This window comes from Microtus oregoni, unplaced genomic scaffold (assembly GCF_018167655.1).
Source record: "Microtus oregoni isolate MIOR12 unplaced genomic scaffold, Mior012 000005F_ref0000423, whole genome shotgun sequence".
NCBI classification, from domain to species: Eukaryota; Metazoa; Chordata; class Mammalia; order Rodentia; family Cricetidae; genus Microtus; species Microtus oregoni.
Window position 1 is genome coordinate 48,817,354 of NW_024543064.1, and position 19,378 is coordinate 48,836,731.

Genomic DNA, 19,378 nt, shown 5'->3' on the forward strand with positions numbered 1-19,378 from the left:
GCTACATAGCTGTTTCCAAGCCAACCAGAGTTACACTTTGGCATTCTTTCTCAAAAAAGAAAGAAAGAAAGAAAGAAAGAGAAAGAAAGAGAAAAAAGAAGAAAAAACCCTCCCCTCCCCCAAAAGCTTGTTATGTTAAGTAAAGAAAGCATCATTTAAAACCCGTGGTTCTCAACCTTCCTAATGTTGCTTTCAGACACTTCTTCATGCTGTGCTGACCCCAACCATAAATTTATTTCATTGCTACTTCATAACTGTAATTTTGCTAGTTATGAATTGTAATGTAAATATCTGATATGAAGGATGTCTGATATGTGACTCCCAAAGGGGTCACAACGAACAGTTTGAAATTGGTGATTCAAACTTACAAAAATTAAGTTTAAATCCTGCGGAGGAAAAATTCCAACCTACTGATGAGTAACATGATTACAAGGAAGTAGCTTTTCCCTGTTAATTCAAATTTAAGAGATTGCTTTTGTATTTTTTTCACACTGAACTCTGCAAGCTATTATTTTAAGTTCCTAGATAGCACTGCCCTGAAGTCTCAACCATGGTAAGTGAACAATGGAATATTAACTCAAAAAGGATATATGGAAAGGAAAGAGGCGGCTATATCTCCCCTCACACTGATGGATGGGAATGGAAGCTGGGCAAGTAGGCGCTGAGAGGGTGATTAATAATGTGTGTTGTGCTTATAAAGGAATATCAAAACAAGGGGAGAACATTTCCATATGTTAGCTCTTTGACACGTGAAGAAAGGGCTAGAGAACAGCGTGTGTCTCTAGGAATAGAATTACAACCCTGGGACCTGACACATTTCCATGCTTATTCTTAGTAACTATGCTTGTCTGTTCCTTCCTAGATTCATAGTGCTGCTATCTAAAATTGAGAGATCAGCAGAAAACACCATGGAGATAATGAAGAATTTAAGTAGTATACAGGTTTGCACTTTTCTCACATGTAATTTTCAGACCTCTGCTGTCCATTTTGAAAAGGATAAAAAAGAAGCCTTGTATGTCTAGCCACAAGTGTGCAGAGTATATAATTTATTTCTCATGGGAATCTCCCTGGTTATAGTACATAATGATTAACTGTAATATTTTAGTAATAGCTGGCATTTTCACATTTAAAAGTAATTTTGTGTGTATGTTTAAGGTTTATGGAATTTTCGTTTGTTTGAGATAGGGTCTCACTATGTAGCTCTGGCTGTCCTAGAACTCAACTATGTAGACCAGGCTGGACTCAGAGATTCACCTACTTCTGCCTCGCAAGTGATAGAATTAAAGGCAATCGCCACCACACCTGGCATGTTTAAATTACGTCTCTTAATAATAATAATTTTTTAAAAGCCTGCTCTTAATTGAGCATAGTGATATATTCACTTAATGCCAGCACTCAGGAGGCAGAGGCTGGCAGATCTCTAGAGTTCAAGGCCAGCCTGGTCTATATATTGAATTTCAGGTCAGCTAAGACTACATAGAGAAATCCTGTCTCAAACCTTACAGCCTCTATAGGGCTTGTTACACTTGACTTACCAGGAAAGATCAAATTTCCTAATTTAAGATTTTTTTAAATGAAGACTGCAGTGTATTATATTTTGTTTATAAATAACCTCTTGGTTATAGAGAACTTACTCAATACATTAAAAATAGTTTTCTTTAAGGCTTTGAAGAATAACAGAAGACTTGAAGATCTCATTGGTGTTTCCCTGGTCCCATGTTCCTTAAAAAATGAAGTAGAGAAAACTAGAACACTAAGTAAGAAAGATTAATGTATTTTTAAAGATCTTTTTTAATTTATGTATTTTATGTATATGAGTGTTTTGTCTGCATGTCTGTCTGCATACCCGAGAGAGCATCGGATTCCATTACAGATGGGGAATTGAACTCAGGACCTCTGTGCTCTTAACCACTGAGCCGTGTCTCCAGCCCCTGTATTTTTAACGATAGTAATTTTAGAGATAAACCTCCTAATGTTTCTCACGTTTCAGTCTGATAGATCACACATATTCAGAGCTACCCAGGTAGAAGTACTGTTCCCTTCATTAGAAAAGGAGTCATGTGTCTTTTAGAGGATTTGCTGTTTTATGGCTTCCCCTTGGATGCAGAAGAAAAGATTGCTCACTGGAAACTGCAAGCAGACTTCCTTTCTAGTGCGCTCACTTTCAAAGTAAGAAAGAGGGCAGAGTTGTGCTTGATAGCTATAGTATGTGTCATTTTGCATGATCTTCCAAATAATGAGGAATTATTCATTCATATTCCATATTTGTTTGTTCTTAGCCCAGATTGTCCTGGAATTCATCACATAGCCTAGGCTGTCCTTGAAGTCACAGCAATCCTCTTTTTTTTTCAGCTTCTTGAATGCTGGGATTACAGGTGTGTGCCAACCACACCCAAATATTTTATATCAATTCTTTAAAAAAAAAGATTGTGTATCTTTGTGTTTGTGTTAAAGAGCTTATGTTCACGTGTGTGTGCCCGTGCTCTGCAGACCTGTGTGCAAGCACAGAGTGTCCTATCACACTGCCTGTTCCTGTGGGTCAGGGTTTCTCCTTCAGTCTGGGACTTTTGTTTTCTCATTTGTCTGGAAACCAGCAAGTCTCGGGCATCTTTCTGTCCCCGCCCTATTCAGATCTAGGACTATAGTCATGCACAAGATTCCCAGCTTGTTAGACGGGTGCAGAGACACAAATTCTAGTTCTTATACTGGCTCAGCAAGCTAACCACCAAGCCATCTGCAGCCCCTTATGTTACTTCTTAATCTGAAGGTGGTTTTGTTTTTTAATACAGTGACAAAAGCAACAGAACAAAAGCTGTTTGATAAGAAGGATTCAAAAATTCCCCCCAAAGGTAAGATTGTACTTTAGTTTATTACGTAAGGAAATGTTTTCATGGGGCTGGAGTGTGGTTCCTCAGTTGAAAGCTCTTATCACTCCTGCAGAGGACGTGGTTTTGGTTCCCAACAACCCATGTGGTGCTGCGCAGCCATCCGTAACTCCAGGTCCTAGGGATCCAGTGCCGTCCTCTGACCTCTATAGGCACCAGAAACACATATGGTGCTCAGAATACATGTAGGCAAAACACTCATACACATAAGATAAAATAAAGTAAATCTTTTTAAAAAGAGAAATGCTTTCATATCAATCAGTTCACAAACTAAAACCTAAGTGTGTGTGCACGCACACACGAAGACCAAAAGAGGGCTCATATTTTTTAAATCCATTTATTTTATTTAAAAATGTTTGTAATACAGTAACAAGAAGACCACACCTGGTGAAATTTACTTTACTGATGACTTAATCTTGAAATACCTTTTAAAATACAGTTTTGTCTTTTTATTATAATTTCTTTTTAGAATGTTAATAATCTTTAAATTTTTAGTGGTAGAATATTTTTAAAGCATTAAAAGTAATTAGAATTCTGGAAACTTACAGGTCATTAGTGATCCTTTGGCATTTGATCTACTAAGAACTTATACTTATGAGCATTTAACACTGGAAACTAATTTAGCTGGTTTTCAGTTTCTATGGGTGAGACACACCATATCCAAGTAAGTTCTAAACATTTTGAGACCAATTTGAAAGTCAGCATTTGATGGGGGGAGGATTGCCCTTTTATCTAAGAGAGTTGTTTTTTTTTTTTTAGCATTTATATATTGTACAAAATGTGGGGTTTTATTGTGATAATCCCTTGTGTACATAAAGCATTTTTATCTTCTTCACATGTATTGCCCTCTCTTACCCACCCATACCATATCCTTCCCTGTCTGAGGACGTGCAGGGGTGTGTGCCTGTGTTCCCATGCTGGCTGCAGAAGAGGGCATCGAATGTTCCTAATAGCGTCCCTTCTGCTTTCTTGTCACCTTCCTTATTTGTTCCTTGGACTCTGCAGATGAGAGAGCACATGATGATAACTCTCTTTCTGGTCAGGCTTACTTCACTTCACAAGATAGCTTTAGTTCCATCCATTTTCTTGCAAGTAACCCGACTTTGTTCCTTTTTTTTCCTCCCCTGAAAACTATTGAAGAATGCTGTGAGCATTCCTACACATTACCTTTTGTAGATACAAGCACTCATGAAATTTTCATGAAGGAAATTTTATGCAACATCTTCAAGTGTAGCATTAAGCTAAGTAAATTATATTCATAGAAAACAATTTCCTACAGCCATTTAAGGTCTTTCTTTAGATTTTAATGATCATATGCAATATTATTTCAGTTATGTACCCAAACTATAAAAAAAATGTGTATGATCCTGTACTAACTGGTCTTATGAGTCAACTTGACACAAGCTAGAGTCATCAGAGAGGAAGGAGCCTCAGTTGAGGAAATGCCTCCATGAGATCCAGCTGTAAGGCATTTTCTCAATTAGTGATCAGTGGGGGTGGTGCCAATCCAGGGCTGGTGGCCCTGGGTTCTATAAGAAAGCAGGCTGAGCAAGCATGAGAAGCAAGTCAGTAAGCAGCTTCCCTCCATGGCCTCTATGGCCTCTGCATCAGCTCCTGCCTCCAGGTTCCAGACTTGATTGACTTCCTGTTCTGATTTCCTTTAGTGATAGACTGTGGTATGGAAGTATAATCCAAACTTGCTTTTTGATCATGGTGTTTTGTTGCAGCAATAGAAACCCTAATAAGGCAGGTCCATATATGCTTATATATGCATATAAATATATATGTTTGACTCACAATATATTGTGTATACACTTTCTATTTTAGGTTTTCATTGTGTCTATTTATGGTCCTGGGTTAAAAGGACATCTTGGCACAAGTATATATTGTGTGTTGAGCTTAACCACCTACCATACTTTCTCCTCCATTCTTCCCTTTATTTCCCCTAAATATTTTCACTTCTACTTTCATGCCACATATGTGTACATGATGTTATAGGTCTATATCTGGGAATCACAATTAAGCAAAATCATGGGATATTTTTATAACCGGCATGGGTCAACCAGTCTACCATGTCTGACTGGCTAGGACTTGAACAGTGACCTCCAGTGGTGACACCACATTCCAGTCAGATACAGAGGCCAACGACGTTACCCAAAAGTAACAGGCAAGATATCTCCAAAGCTGTTGCAGAGAGACGCAAAGTGGGCTTTTGCACCCTACTTGTACTGTGACCTGGAAGCAGATTGGGGTCTCTTCTCTCTTACGTTAGCTCTTCAGAGCGTGACTTCAGTGTCACTGTTGAACTTTCCTAACCTGACAGGATTTAGATTATGTGACATTTCTATGTGTATTATTTCTCAGTCAGAAGAAATCTTCTATATCTTGTGTTGATGACAAAATTTTAAAATCCATACTTTCCTAGAACTATTAATAATTAAAACTGGCATTTACCAAATTTGGAGAAATGAAGGAAAATTCTCGGGTAGTTAGTTAGCAGAATTATTACATTGAATTCATGTGTTAGAGGGTATACCATGGTATACTTGTAGGTCTGCAGGCAAATCACAGGAATCAGATCTCTCCCTCTAGCATGTGCCTCTGGGGACCAAACTCGGGTTATCAGGCTTTGGCAGGAAGCATCTTCACCACTGAGCCATCTCACTAGCCGTCAAATAATTCTCAAGAATGTTTTCTGAAAGTATTGCTACTCCACTAAAATCTCCTTGGGGGCTTTTGGATAATATGCCATTCATTTTAGTTACTCATTGCACCTCAATTCTTTGTGCATTTGTGTAAGATCAGCCTTGTAGCTTTTCTCTGTTATTTGTGCAGACTGACTTGTCCATTTCCAGGCTCTTACAAGGTTTGGTTTCTTTCATTCATAGAAGAAATTGAATCACTAAATCATGTTTTGAAATTTCCAGTAGGCATTAATTACTTGTAGAATAAATACAAACTTAATTTAAAAACCTGTTTGCATGTTATATGCCAGTATGTGTTGTTTTTATATACTATCTGGACCATGTATTTGTATTGATAATCCTCCATTCCTATGTGGCACAAGCTACATTAGCTCTTTCTGTCTTCTAGACTACTAAAAGTTCTTCACTTTTTGATTTAGGAAAACTTGCTTCCTGTGTAATTTGAGGTTGAGTTCCTGCATTTCACTGGGTGCTTCCCCTCTGCTTCCTCTGCTTCCTGCTAGACATATTTGCTATTTGGTTTTTTGTTGTTAAAGATTGTGCACACACATAAACACAAACACACAGATTCTTCTCTGCTAAATTAACAAGTCCCCCCTCTTCTTATCACACTGATTTTAAGAAGCATTTGCTAATTTTTGTGACATCTGAGATTAGTCTGCTTCATGTGTTCCATTGAAGACTGGGCTTTGAGTCTTAATGATGTTTTCTACTTTACTTTTTTTCTATTATTATCCAAATTTGTTTAAATTTTACATCTTGTGACTTCATGACATCAGAAGGTTTTTTTGAGTCGGCCCTTATGATATCTACTGAATTTGTTTCATTTCTGTAATCATAAAGGTGGGACTAGGCCAGCCACTGTTTCACCATCAGTACATCCCTGAGGTGGCCATTGAGGACGATGCTGGTCATTCCTCTTACCCTTCAGATTCTTCTAAAGTTTTCCTAGAATTGCAGGAGAACGGCAACATTTCCGCTGCCATTGCCCGTTTAGATTGGTCTTTTCCTCTTTCACCTTGGTGCCCGTCCCTTCCCTCAGTACCACCTGCAGCTGGTACTGCAGGGTGAAGAATGACTCTACAGGATTAAGTAAACAGGCACGTGACATATACTGTGCCACCTTCATGTAACTAAAACATCCCCAATAACTTGGAGAGGTCACTAAACTTTCCCTAAGATCTTATGAATCAGAATGCCTGCTTAGACTATGTGAATAACAGGCACTCCGCTGCTAAACCCAAGGTTCTTGAACAAAGGAAGGCTTCTTTTGGTTACTTAGGATATAAGACTAACTTCACTTTCCCTAATAATATTGGCTTTATGACTATTAGGAAAACAATGAAATGAAAGATTCCTTTTCTGTTAGATATGGATGTGAATTTTCATAATTATTTTAAATTTGTTATGCTTAAGCTTAAGACATCTGACTATTCAGTGGGCTGACGGACGGAATGTCACATTGTCATCACACGGGAAGGCATGCAATGTATTTGCTTTTCATAGTCAACCTCTACTAAAAACAACCTCTCACAGATAGCCCCTAGTCAATAGATGGCATTCTGTAGCACTTGGCATTTTCAGTTTTTCTGGAGATATTAAAATGCCACCATTGTTGGTCTGTGTCTAGGAATTCCAGTAAACAAAATGTTTTTGAAAAGAATGTAAGCAAATTGGGGAGCAGCTGCCAAGATAAGAAATCAAGACAGTTTCAGTCCAAAACATATTTTATGTTTTGAGAATAACTGTGTAGGTGGCAGAGTGCATATTTCAAATGTAGTATAACCATCTGAACTTTACAGGGTTCAAAAAAGTTGATTGTTTCAGCTATTTGTAACAGAAACGATTTCAGAACTTCTAGCTCTGGTCTTTTGAAAGAAGCACAGACTGTTTTCTTTAGTTAACTTCCATTGTAAAATTCATCTTGGTTCGAGAATTCCAAAATTCTTTAGGCTACATGACAAGTTGAAAGCCCTTCTGTGCTGACACTATAAAGTAGTTTGTGGCATTGCCTTTTCTTCCTAGAAACCATGAAGGTATTTTTAACAAAAGTATGTTTTGCTTCTCTCAACTCAATGTTGAAAAAGTATTCATCATATTGGCTAAATAATCTTACTTCCCAAAGACTACTACCCTTTTGGCTTTTCATCTTATAAATTAAGTATATTTTTTGTCAGATACTTCAGTTTTAAAAAGCACTCATCTGAGTTTGAACATTCTCTTAAAATTCCATGTGCTCTCCTGGACTGACTTGGAGATAGCTGTTAATTTTGTGCCACACGTACATATTAAAGTGCACTGCAGCCCCAGCCCTTTGTATGGAGTCACTGTTGTGCATGCTGTTCCCAGGTCAGACCTCTGCTGTAGATACTGCTAATGTTCTTCTGCTGTGCCAGGCATCACTGTTCGGGGAACACTACCAACTGCTGGAGATGCTTACTTAAGATTTGTCTTAGATTTAAGGAAAACCAAACAGGTTTATTACTTTTCAAAGTCTTTTACATAATTTTCTTCCACGCTTTAAATTCTTATGCTTTTCTTAAAGCATAATAATTTTTCTTTTGAAAAAATCTGTAGCAAATGTTAAAATTATACATTTGGACTCACTTAGTAGCAATTATGTGTTTAGGAGGTGTAAATAACTTGCAAGCAGACAGTACAAATATCCAGGTGTTCTTATGTGCTGATGACAACAAAATTGAAAAGAAAGACTGTAATAATTCTGACTGGTTTTCTCTGCAGAAGATATTGATTATTTGTGTGTGGTGAGAGATTTGGAAAATTCAATTAAAGGAGTTGTGCAAAGGTTTCATAAATTTCCCTTCTACAGCGTGTACACAGACATTGTTGCCTTTTAAATCAATGCAGCACTTCACAATATATTTTCTTTGAAACATAAAAATAAATAACATTTAAACAGTTCTGCTTACTACAGAAACAAATTTTATTTTCTGTGAAGCATTTAGTCATGTGCTATCACTGACTCATACACATTTGCCAGCTGTAACAAATTTTATAGACACTTCCCTGGAGACATAGCTCACATACTATGAATTTTTAAATGAACAAATGGTGAAGAAGGGATGTCAGCAATATAAAAATTGATCAGTTAAAAGATAAAAGCATAAGTAAAGAGATTTGTATGGTAGCCTTAATAGGTTTTATTAAATAAAAATACTATAAAAAGACAGTAATGAATAGACTGAGGACTGGCTGTTCTTGAGGAGGAGAAGAATTATCCTGGCACATTTATAGAAATTGGTTTTTTGTCACCTGACAGGTGAACAGTTTCCATTTTAACCCTGAAAAGCAGCCAGCAAAACTCACCCCACCCCCAAGACGCACATCGAATTGCTAAGTGGCATTCATACCTTAGACACATACGCAACAAAGTATATTTACATTATTATATAGCTAACTATGTTCGGTGCTTTGCGGCCCATCACAGACTCAGAAGAGAGGTCATTTGTTTTCACACTCAGTTCCAGCCCACTGGAATGCCTGGACCCCTCTGCCGCTTTCCTTCTATGAGATTGCTTTCTCCTCTCCTGCTTACCTAACTGTTAAGTCCGTCTCAGTGGCCCATCCTCTGTGAAACTCCCCATTCCTCCAAGAGAAGCACAGTTGCCTCCTGTTGTGGGCTCCCATAGTACTCGTCAGTGTTTGTCAGTTACTGTTACATGTGTTTGTGTAGTGCATCAACACTCTCAGATTACTGGCCTTTTGTGTGTGCGGGGGGGGGGGGGTCTTCTGAATTGCAGCTGCAGAGCCTAGATCAAAATCTGGAGAAGGCTTTCTCTCTCTCACTGTCTCTCACTTTAATTTTGGATGGGGTCTCCCTGTGTTTTCCTGGCCAGCATGGAATTTGCCATGTAGATCAGGCTGGCCTCAAATTCAGAAATCCACCTGCCTCTGCTTCCCAAGGGTTGGAATTAAAGAAGGTTCAAATACTTATGATTGCTCTCGTCATGTACTCCACTAACTGTTTTTGGAATCCCTGTTAGTCTTCTGTCCTTAGAGATAACAAGACAAGAAAGACATTGTCCAGCACAGAAAGCAAGTAACCACACTGAAGAGTAGAAGGGTAATAGCAATAGTAGTACATATGAATACTCTTTGTAATGCTATAATGTATAAGGCATACGAGTATCTTGGCTGTTATAATTTTAAAATATATATTCTGAAGTAGAATCAGAAAAACCTCTGAGATGCTGAAATAAAAACTATAAAGCCCAAACTTGTTTATTATGTCAAATAAAAGTTGTTTTTTTTAAAGATTTATCTATTTTTATGTGTATCGATGTTTTCCTGCATGTATGTAAAGGCACCATATGCATGCAGTACCCAGAAGGTGCTGGAGAGAGTGTCAGACCCCTAGGACTGGAGTTGTAGATAGATGGTTGTAATCTCCCGTATGAGTGCTGAGAACCGAACCTGGCTCCTCTCTGCAGGAGCAGTAAGTGCTCTTAACTGATGAGTCATCTCTCCAACCCCCACTTTTAATTTATTTTAATTTCACTTGAATCGATATTTACTTTGTATCACATAGTGTGGCAAGTTATTCTGAACTCTTTTCTGAAAACAAATCTCTTTTTTTTTTCATATAGAACATCATCTTGACAGCTTCGAATTCCTTAAAGCCATTTTGAACTGAGGTAATATCTTGCTTTTCTAACTTAACTTTGTTAAAGTTCATTGTCCTGTACATGTAAACATTTAACTTACATTGTAAGACTTAACTAATTAGTACAGCTTTCCTTTAGAGCCATTACTACTATCGTATAAAGAATCCTTTTCTAGTTACTATCATATAAACTATCAGTACATCATGACGTGATGTGTTCAGTAGTTCACTAGATGGACACACCTTGCTTGATTTGGGCACTTCCTTCATCTATCCACACCTCGGACTGGTCCTCACCCTCGTGAAGAGAGCTTCCATTCCAAGAGTAACCACGGGCTCAGTCTCAGCTGCTACACTGTCTCCAGCATATTTATTTCATCACTTCCTCATCAAAATTGTTCCTCCTTCTATCTCACTAGCCCAGCTTAAAAACTCCAAATACAACAGAAGTGATATGATCCAGCAGCATTTCAGCTGTGGAGACAGAATTTGAGCTGTACTAAATGATACAAGTTCAGACTCTCACTCTGGGCTTCTGGACCACTGTACAAAAATTGACTCTCTAACAAGGATCAAAGTGTCAGCTTGGAGAAACAGATGTCCCACAGGGCAAGCCCTCTGTTGCAAAAAAAAAAAATGTAGTAATTAACATGGACCAGGCCTCAAGGCAGAATCCACTAGAATCTACACCAAATCTAACTTTGAACTCCACGCACTGCCCAGAACCTGAGGGGAAAGCTTGGGTGCTAAGTCTGAAGACCACATCCTGCCTTCTGTTCATGATTGCAGCTGGACATGCAAGGACAAGCTGCTCTCCTGACCACATGAGCTAGGAAGCACGAAGGCCCATGAACTTGAGATAGGCCGCGACAGTGAAACTACATGTGAGAGAGAATGGCATGTAAAATTAATGACCTTGATATCAGTAAGATGTAGGCCAGTGGATGTCCTGGATCCTGCCTTTCATGAGGTGTGGAGCAAGGAATAGTTGGTAATAAACACTGCTTTCTGCTGTGGGTGCCAGTGGAGAAAAAGCGGCGTTAGAAAGTTCACAACAGGCATAGGTCTACTAGGGAAAGTGTGACAAGGGAATCAGAGACTGGGGACTTTACAGCAGCTCTAGCCCAGTGTGGTGTGCACAGCAGTAATCTCAGTGCCTGAGAGGCTGAGCTGTATGTACACCGGGGCTTTCCCGCAAGCAAGCATGTTCCGCTCTACATTGCCTTCGTCCAGGAGCCGCTTACAATCTGTTAATTATAGCACTCAGACAGAAGAACCTGTAAGACAGGACTCCTCCAATAAAGCCAGGCCTGACCTCAATCCTCCTCCCTCATCTTCCTGAGTGCTGGAATGACAGGCATGTACTAAATATGCCTGGCTTCAAAAACATGGGCAATTTTGATGGGCTGTATAAATATGCCTACATAAGCACAAAATATCAACAAGCGAGACTAAGAATTCAGGGCAATGCAGGCAGTCACCAGCCTCATACAGGCAGAGATGACCCAGCTGCGAGGACTATGAGGCCAGCAAGTATCTGAAGTATGCCTTAGAATATATGGTTTCCATGAAGGATGGATACTGCTACTACCTGTTATTCCATAACATAACATAACCCTGGATTTGACTTCAAAATCTTTCTCAATAGTTCTCCCAACAATCAGGGACAGCTGATGAAAACTTCTTTTGTAGTGTCTAGTATTACAAAAAATATAGTAATTTTTTTAAAGTCCAAGATGTGCAATGCCAACTCTATTACCTAGTTATAACCCTACTCTTGCCCAGGTTCCCTTCACACTGGACTGTAAGTGGGGCTTGTGATCCTACTTTGTGAGAATAAACTGTGTAATTAGCCTAACTAGCATCTCCTCCATGGTAACATTTTAATAAGATTTTCTCTCTTTTATAGTGTTACCTTCAAGTCTGAAAACTGTGTCAATCTACATGAGTGTTAGTAAGAATGCAACCCTGCCTGACATGAAGAGTTGGTGAAAGCAGGACTGTTAAGTTTGAAAACTGCCTTCTCAGACAGGAAATGGATTATCTATGGATAAGTAGGAAAAAATAAAAGAGTTCATTGTGCACTGACTGCCTTTTTATGCAAAAATATGTGCGTGAGCCCATCTTCCCCCTGACCAAGACGGGGTTCTTGTTCACCAATGTACACACCAACTCAGCTGGCCTGTGAGCTCCCCGTGAGTGGTAGGAGCACAGACGTGTGCTGCTGCCTCCGACTTTATATGGGTCCTAGCGACCCAAATGCAGGTTTGCACACTGAGCCACTGTCCATGACTTCTGATGGTGAACACAGGATGGAAAGAGCCACATGCCTGCAAGAAGGCCTGTTTCTTCAGTTGCCAATATCTTCCCTGACTCAGTGCTCCCGAGTCCAAATAAGATCCTTTGTCACCACTAGGAGTCCCCAGTAGGACACACTGAGTAGGAATCTGTCACAGTCACCACACACACCCTTCTTGGCAGCTGTTGAAGGAAGCACCTGCTGGAAGTCCCTTAAGGCATGTAGACAAAGGCATCTAAATTGTGTTTTCAGTGGGTCATGCTGGAGTATCAAAATTCTCTCAAAAGTATTTCTCATATTTCGCCATGCAAAATAAAAAGCGCTGTCAGAACAGCCAAACTAATTTGTGAAGGTGAATCTTAGAAGACGCAAAAGTAAGCTAACGGGAGCTTATTAGTGTCTAAAGTAGGTACCACATGGCAAATAGCACTTAAATCATTTCTTGAGTGATGTACGAGATGTATGTTAATTTGGAAACTAATTCATGATGATGTAATAACTATCTTCTGTATCCCAAAGGCACTTGAAGAAAGGCACGCGCTGTGAACAGTGTCCGCATCTGCCTGATCATATTTAAAGGCACAGAGAAATGTGTGTAATTAATCTGCCTAGTAAATACCAACTCGGAGCACGAGGCAGGTGCAAGTCTAGATAAAATTTCTTGCAGCTAATTTAAACTTTCTACACACACCACTAGATAATCTCAATGTAAATAATACATTTCTTCTTGACCCGTTAATGTAAGTCCTGCAGTAGAGTCCTGACTTGCACTGTTTCACCTATGTTCTATCGACTTTGAACACTTGTGGATAGAATTATGACTCTACCTTTGTAGAATGACGTCCTTTACTGACACTCACAGTCCCCCCGCGTGCAGTCCCAGCCACTCAGTAATTTACAGGTTACTTTGTGTTTGTTGGAAATGTTGTAGTATATTGTGGGACTGGTGTCTCAGGTGTGCACTGTTCCACTCTAGGGACCGTCATCTCTGCTCAGAGAAAATTACTGTGAATGTTTGAAGATTTTGTATATTTAGGAAACACTGGAATGAATTTTTGGGACAGACATTTAAATATTAAGTTGGTTTTCAACTAAATTCAGAGTCCAATGAATTAAAAGAAAGAGCTTTACTATAGGGCAGAACGGGATCCCTTCCAGATTGTTTGAAACATTAGCTTAGACGTGACTCTGCGGTGTCTGCATTACAATCTGTTTGTGCTGTAAGGAACGAGCGGAAGGAGAGTCAAAACTTTTGTCACATCTTTATAACACAGTTTCTACACCTCACACACCGGACCACTGCTGCAGGAAAGAAATGCTGTTCTCTTGGTACTTGCCCTAAGGAAGTTTTGACAAAATTAGTCTAAGATGTTACCTGATTAGGTATTACTTCGAAAATAAAAATCTTGTATGAAGATGTAAAATAAAAATCAAGATTGAAAAGAATTCATTTTCCACTTAGAAACATTTCAGATTGATATATTAAAGGTGTTTTTAAAAATCTGTTACTATAAATGGCATAGGTGCTAAGTAGTTGTTCAATCTCAATGAACTATTCAACCTAATTGTCTTCTGGGTTTCCAGGAACTACTTAAAGCAAGATTTTTTTTTTTTGTATATCTGTCTGATAAATATCAAGGATACTTTTTGATATAATCCTTCAAATACGTGATGAAAAATATACTAATATAGATTGTTCTAACACTGAAAACTAGGACACAAGTCAAAACATTTTATAAAGTACCCTGCATCAGTTAGGAAACAAAGGGTTAAGAAGCAAGTTGGTTTCATATGTAATGAGTTATGTAGGTATGTGTTTAACACAGTTACTGTGTGTTTGACCTCTTGATAGACTGAGCATTTGCCTTTCAGAACAGCTGGGTCTGCTGAGAACCAGTTCCCAGTTCTCTTCATTGTAGATCAGATGACTCTCGCTTTATCACCCTTAGAGGCCACATGAAGGACAAAGCAGAAAGATCCACACACAAAACTAATGTTTATGTGGGGGGAGGAGGAGACATATACGTGGCCCAAATATTCCAATTAGCAAAAAAGAAACCAACTGAGAATTGGAACCACTGTGTTCCTCTGGCCATGTTTTGGCTGTAATCTGTCGGTGTCTTGCTCCTTCCTATAGAACAGTGGGCTGTTTGACTGCCTTGACCTCTGTGTGGCTGGCTCCCCTACTGGTGGTTTATGATTTGGACAGATGTTTTTCCCTCCCTGGTGAGCTTCATATGATACACGAACCCACACCCTATTCTCTTCTGGTTTAAGAAGCAAACCCAAGTGCATTAGCCATAGAGAAACTGCATTTCTCAAGAATGCCTCTTCGTTCTAAGATGTATCTGAAAAGAACATGGAACTCCTGATTTTTGACAGATAAGGAAATGAGGCTTCTGATTTTAATTTTGTATAAGTATCTATTAAAGCCCCCCAGGCCCTGAGGTTAGCTGAGGGATGCTTTGGACCCCTCACTGGAGGAGGACCCAGTGCTTTGGAAGCTAGCTGCTGCAAAACAAAGCATACTTTGTCTGACTTTGTTTTGTCTTTCAAAACAGTATTTCATGTGGCTCAGGCTAGCCTCAAACTCATGATGCTCCTAAATATAGCTCCCAAGTGCTGAGATTACAAGTGTGTACCACCAGAGCCAGCTCTAAGTGCATTGTAAACTGGTTTGCAATGGGTAGGAGAGCTATGATTTACACGGATCATCCTAAGTCTCCTTTAAAGCTGAAGGTTACTCAGTATGGGTAGACTAAATCATCAGGGAAAAAAAAGTTTTTATTGACAGAATCTACGTATACAAGAAATCTGTACATAAATATAGCATCATGTTATGCTGTTAAATACTTTTGCTTTTGAGTAATAAGGTTCCTCTACTGAATTTCTGAGAAGTTAAAACTTTGTCATTAACAGAAATCAACATTTCAGTGTTAAACTCAGATACATTATTAAATGGGGAAAGGTGGTAAAGTTAAACCAGCCATGATGCTGTTAATCAGGCCCAGAGGTTACAAACAGTGGCCATGGACAGGGATGCCCCTCCTGACTGGACAGTGATCAAGGTGCTTCTCTCTGCTGATCTTGCCCTTTGAATCCTCACGCACACTGGCTCTGCCTAGACCCACTTCCTTGATCAGACTGAGAAATCCATGTTTTCCTGCATCGGCCTATAGCTAGCCATGTCCAGAACCAGTTCTTTATACTACCTTAGAATACGCCATTAAATGATTTAATTGATGACTGTATTATGAAAGAAATATACTCAAAATAGGCTAGTGGTAAAGTGACTTTAATTTTTATCAAAACTAAAGAAACAGCTTTCCATGAGAAAGGAAAACATAATACATGATTTTTACCAGTTGAAACCAGAGAAAGCACAGGAAAAGAGATAGCCATATCTATAGGACAAGCCAACAAGAGGCCTGGCCTGAATAAACACTTGTGTCCAAGGAGATCTTAACTGAGGTAGCAGAAAGGAAGCTGGAATTCGTGATAAGGTCGTTTAATTTAGAATGATTATAAATATATAGAACTAATGACCATGAGTAACCATAAGACTTTAAACTTCTTATTTTTATATTCAATAAAGTTCTTTTTAAAAATGGAATCAAGTGCTTGGAAACAAGAATACCATTTAATCTATTAGCATCCAATTTTGCATATGTAGTAATGCATATTCAAATTTCAAACAGCACAACATACCTTCTCAGTAATTAAAAAAAAAGTTAATTCCCTGAGATGCAACTTTAAATGAGATGCTTATTACTTGTATGCTAAAGCTCAAACAAGACAGGGGCTTAGTTCTGCCAATAAACTCACGATACTTAATTTTTTAAAAAATTATAATTTATAGAATAATTCCATTATTAAATATTGGCATTAAGGACATTTTTTTTCTCTCCCTTTTTTGTTAAGACGGGTCTCATGGGGCCCAGGCTAGCCTCAAACTTTCTATATCACCAAGAATGATCTTGATCCCAGGTTCTCCAGCCTCTACCTCCCAGTACCGGAATTACAGATGTGAGTACTGCAACCAGCTGGGACATTTTTTTCTCTTATTCTGTCATTTAACTATCTGTGAATATTAGCAAAACTACAATATGCTTTACCAGAAAATACTTAGGAAACAAGTGTTTTGGTCCCATAAACAGTTTGTGTAGATAATGGTAGGCACTGGCCATTTCTTTCCTATGATACCATGACTCTAAAGATGCACGTTCACTTACACGTAACAGAAGACTGCATTTGTTTTGGAAAACAGCTAGTTGATTTTCTTCCGAGTTCTTCCATTGTTGGAATCCCACAAGATTACAATGTTAAAGTATACCAAGAAGAACATGAAGTTTATGCAGGACACAAAACACACCAGCACAGGGAACAAGTCTGGTAATTTCTGAGGAGGGTGCAACGTGACACTCAAAACCGTCAGAAGGGCCATGGTGGTGACTGAAGAGAAGAACTGGAAGGGAAAGAAAGACTCTTACTGAGTGGCAGAGGCCTGCCGGGGTGCTGGCTGCGTTCCTTGTCAGCCTGCCTCAACCAAGAAAACGCTGCCATCAGACTGGCCTGTAGGCATCCTCTCGGTTAGTGACTGATGTGCCAGGTTCCAACACACTGGGGATGGTGTCACCCTGGGCAGGTGGTCCCCGGATGTGTAAGAGCAAGCCAGTAAGCAACCACTTCTCCCCAGCCCGCACTTCAGTTCCTTCCCCCAGACCCTGCCTCAACTCACATTCTCTCCTGTACCCTTTCCTCCTCAAGTTGCTTTTGATCATGTTTTGTTTTTTAAGAGACAATTTCTCTGTATAGCCTTTGCTGTTCTGGCACTTGTTCTGTAGACCAGGCTGGCCTTGAACTCAGAGATCCACCTGCCTCCGCCTCCCAGTGTGCCACTACCACCTGGCAAAATGTGCAACCCAGGCTAGCCTCAAACTCATGATCATCTTCTTCCTTCAGCAAATCCTACTGACGTGTGCCACCACTACCAGTGGTTATGGCCTTTATCACAGCAACAGAAAGCAGGCTTAGACAGCTGGTAACACTGGTTTGTAGCTACTCTATCAGCAGAAACGAAGGTGAGAGCTGAAGGGGTGTCCAGTCTGTCCTACAAGCGAATCTCAGCTTTGGTTTTGTGTTGGAATTACCTGTTAAAAACACCATTTAAATATAAATACCTGTTGTTAAAGCTCTCCAGAGGGTTCCCATATGAAGCTTTTAATCTTTGTCTTTGTTTTACAGTGTTGGGGGCGGGGGGGTCACTTATGCTATGGTGTGAAAGTGTGTGTGGGTGTGTGTCAGAGAGTGTTTGCCAGTCAGTTTTCTCTTTTTATCCTATCGGTCTTGAGAGTTAAACTCAGATTGTCAGGTTTGAGGCAAGTGTCTGTACCTGCCAAGCCATCTTGGTGGCTCCAGAACCTGTCTTTTTAATGCAATACGTACTAGATCAGGTTTATGTACATATGTGTGCACCTGTGTGGGTGGGCACACAGTGTATGCATGCATGTGAAGGTGCCCAAGGCTGACAGCAGGTGTCTTCTCACACTCCACCTCATACCTCCCGCAGAACGTCAAGCTCACCAGCTTGGTTAGTGTGGCCGGCCAGGGCTCCCTATCTCCATACCCCACTATGTTCACCCCAAAGTTCTGAGGATCTGAGCCCCAGTCTCAGCTTTACAACAAGCACTTTACCTACTGAACCTTCTCCCCAGCCCAAGATACAAATTTCAATAACCACAAAACACCCATTCTATAGGATACTTAGTATTTCTACACTATAGGGAAAAGCTGGTGGCAGCAATACATACAGTATTTCCATATCCTCTACAGTTTGTCCATCATGGCCTCACACTAAATTCACTTGATGCCAGCCTGCTTGGATTTAATTTAGACTAATAAGTTCAGCACTAGTAAAAGGGGCATTCTAGAGTTACAGACTTTTACTGTCCCAAATGCCACATAACAAAACTTCATCATTCAACAGGTATGGCTTTGTCCTTGAATTATCTACATAGTGAGCTGCTTAATTCCTTACTCCCAAACATCTGAATAGCTAATTAATTATACATTTATAAGCATAATTTTAGAAGTTAATTAGTCCTCTTTAAAAACTGATTTTAGCAGAGGCATATTTATTTACACTATTAAAAAACATTCCTGTGGTAAAATGAAAGAAAATTTTAGGGGGCTGGAGAGATGGCTCAGTAGTTAAGAATGCTGACTGCTCTTCCAAAGGTCCTGAGTTCAATTCCCAGCAACTACATGGTGGCTCACAGCCATCTACAATGAGATCTGGTGTCCTCTTCTGGCATGCAGGCATACATGGAGGCAGAACACTGTATATAATAAATAAAATCTTTTTAAAAAATGAAAGAAAATTTAAATTTAAGAAATAATTTTAAATACGTAAAAATATTCAAAAGAGTTGAAATACCATGATCTTGAACTAGTTAAACAAGAATGCTTTGGGGCTGAAGAGATGGTTCAGGGAGTGAGAAAACATACTGCTCTGAGTTTGATGACAGTACCAAGGCCAGGCAGTTCACAACATCCTGTACCTCAGCTCCAGGGTGCAGTGCCCTCTTCTGACCCTACGAGCACTGCACACACGTGTGCCCACCACAGAGACACACGCACACAAGGCTTTTAATCCTGTGGGGGAGAAAGCATGCTGAGATTTCTTTCACTTTAGACAAAAATTTGACTCTTGCAGTGCTTGCTCTATTTTTATACTAATAATTATAGCAAAGCTTCAGGAAGTGCCTGTAGCACACTGTTCAATTCTGCCACCACTGGTGAATCTGTCACCTGGGCTCCTGTTTTACTATGGCACGTAAGAGCTGCAGTCACCTGTCCACGGCTT

At 39.5% G+C, this 19,378-nt stretch overlaps 2 protein-coding genes across 6 annotated transcripts in view; one reads left to right on the plus strand and one right to left on the minus strand.

Moving 5' to 3' along the window:
- LOC121448926 (integrin subunit beta 3 binding protein) overlaps positions 1 to 12,292 on the plus strand; it is a 46,309-nt gene extending 34,017 nt beyond the window's left edge. The window contains exons 6-10 of the mRNA XM_041653212.1: positions 863 to 941; positions 1,664 to 1,757; positions 2,790 to 2,849; positions 10,198 to 10,245; positions 12,124 to 12,292. Of these exons, the coding sequence (XP_041509146.1) occupies positions 863 to 941; positions 1,664 to 1,757; positions 2,790 to 2,849; positions 10,198 to 10,244 (280 nt within the window). The 3' untranslated portion in view covers position 10,245; positions 12,124 to 12,292. The remainder of the gene's footprint in view (positions 1 to 862; positions 942 to 1,663; positions 1,758 to 2,789; positions 2,850 to 10,197; positions 10,246 to 12,123) is intronic.
- Alg6 (ALG6 alpha-1,3-glucosyltransferase) overlaps positions 2,975 to 19,378 on the minus strand; it is a 54,597-nt gene continuing 38,193 nt past the window's right edge. For 3 of the 5 annotated variants that reach the window (XM_041653208.1, XM_041653211.1, XM_041653207.1), the window contains exon 15: positions 15,803 to 16,978. In XM_041653208.1, coding sequence (XP_041509142.1) covers positions 16,781 to 16,978 — 198 coding nt within the window. In that variant the 3' untranslated portion in view covers positions 15,803 to 16,780. Of the gene's footprint in view, positions 3,032 to 3,851; positions 3,885 to 15,802; positions 16,979 to 19,378 lie in introns of those variants that run through there. The other 2 variants (XM_041653209.1, XM_041653210.1) reach the window with 2 other exon arrangements.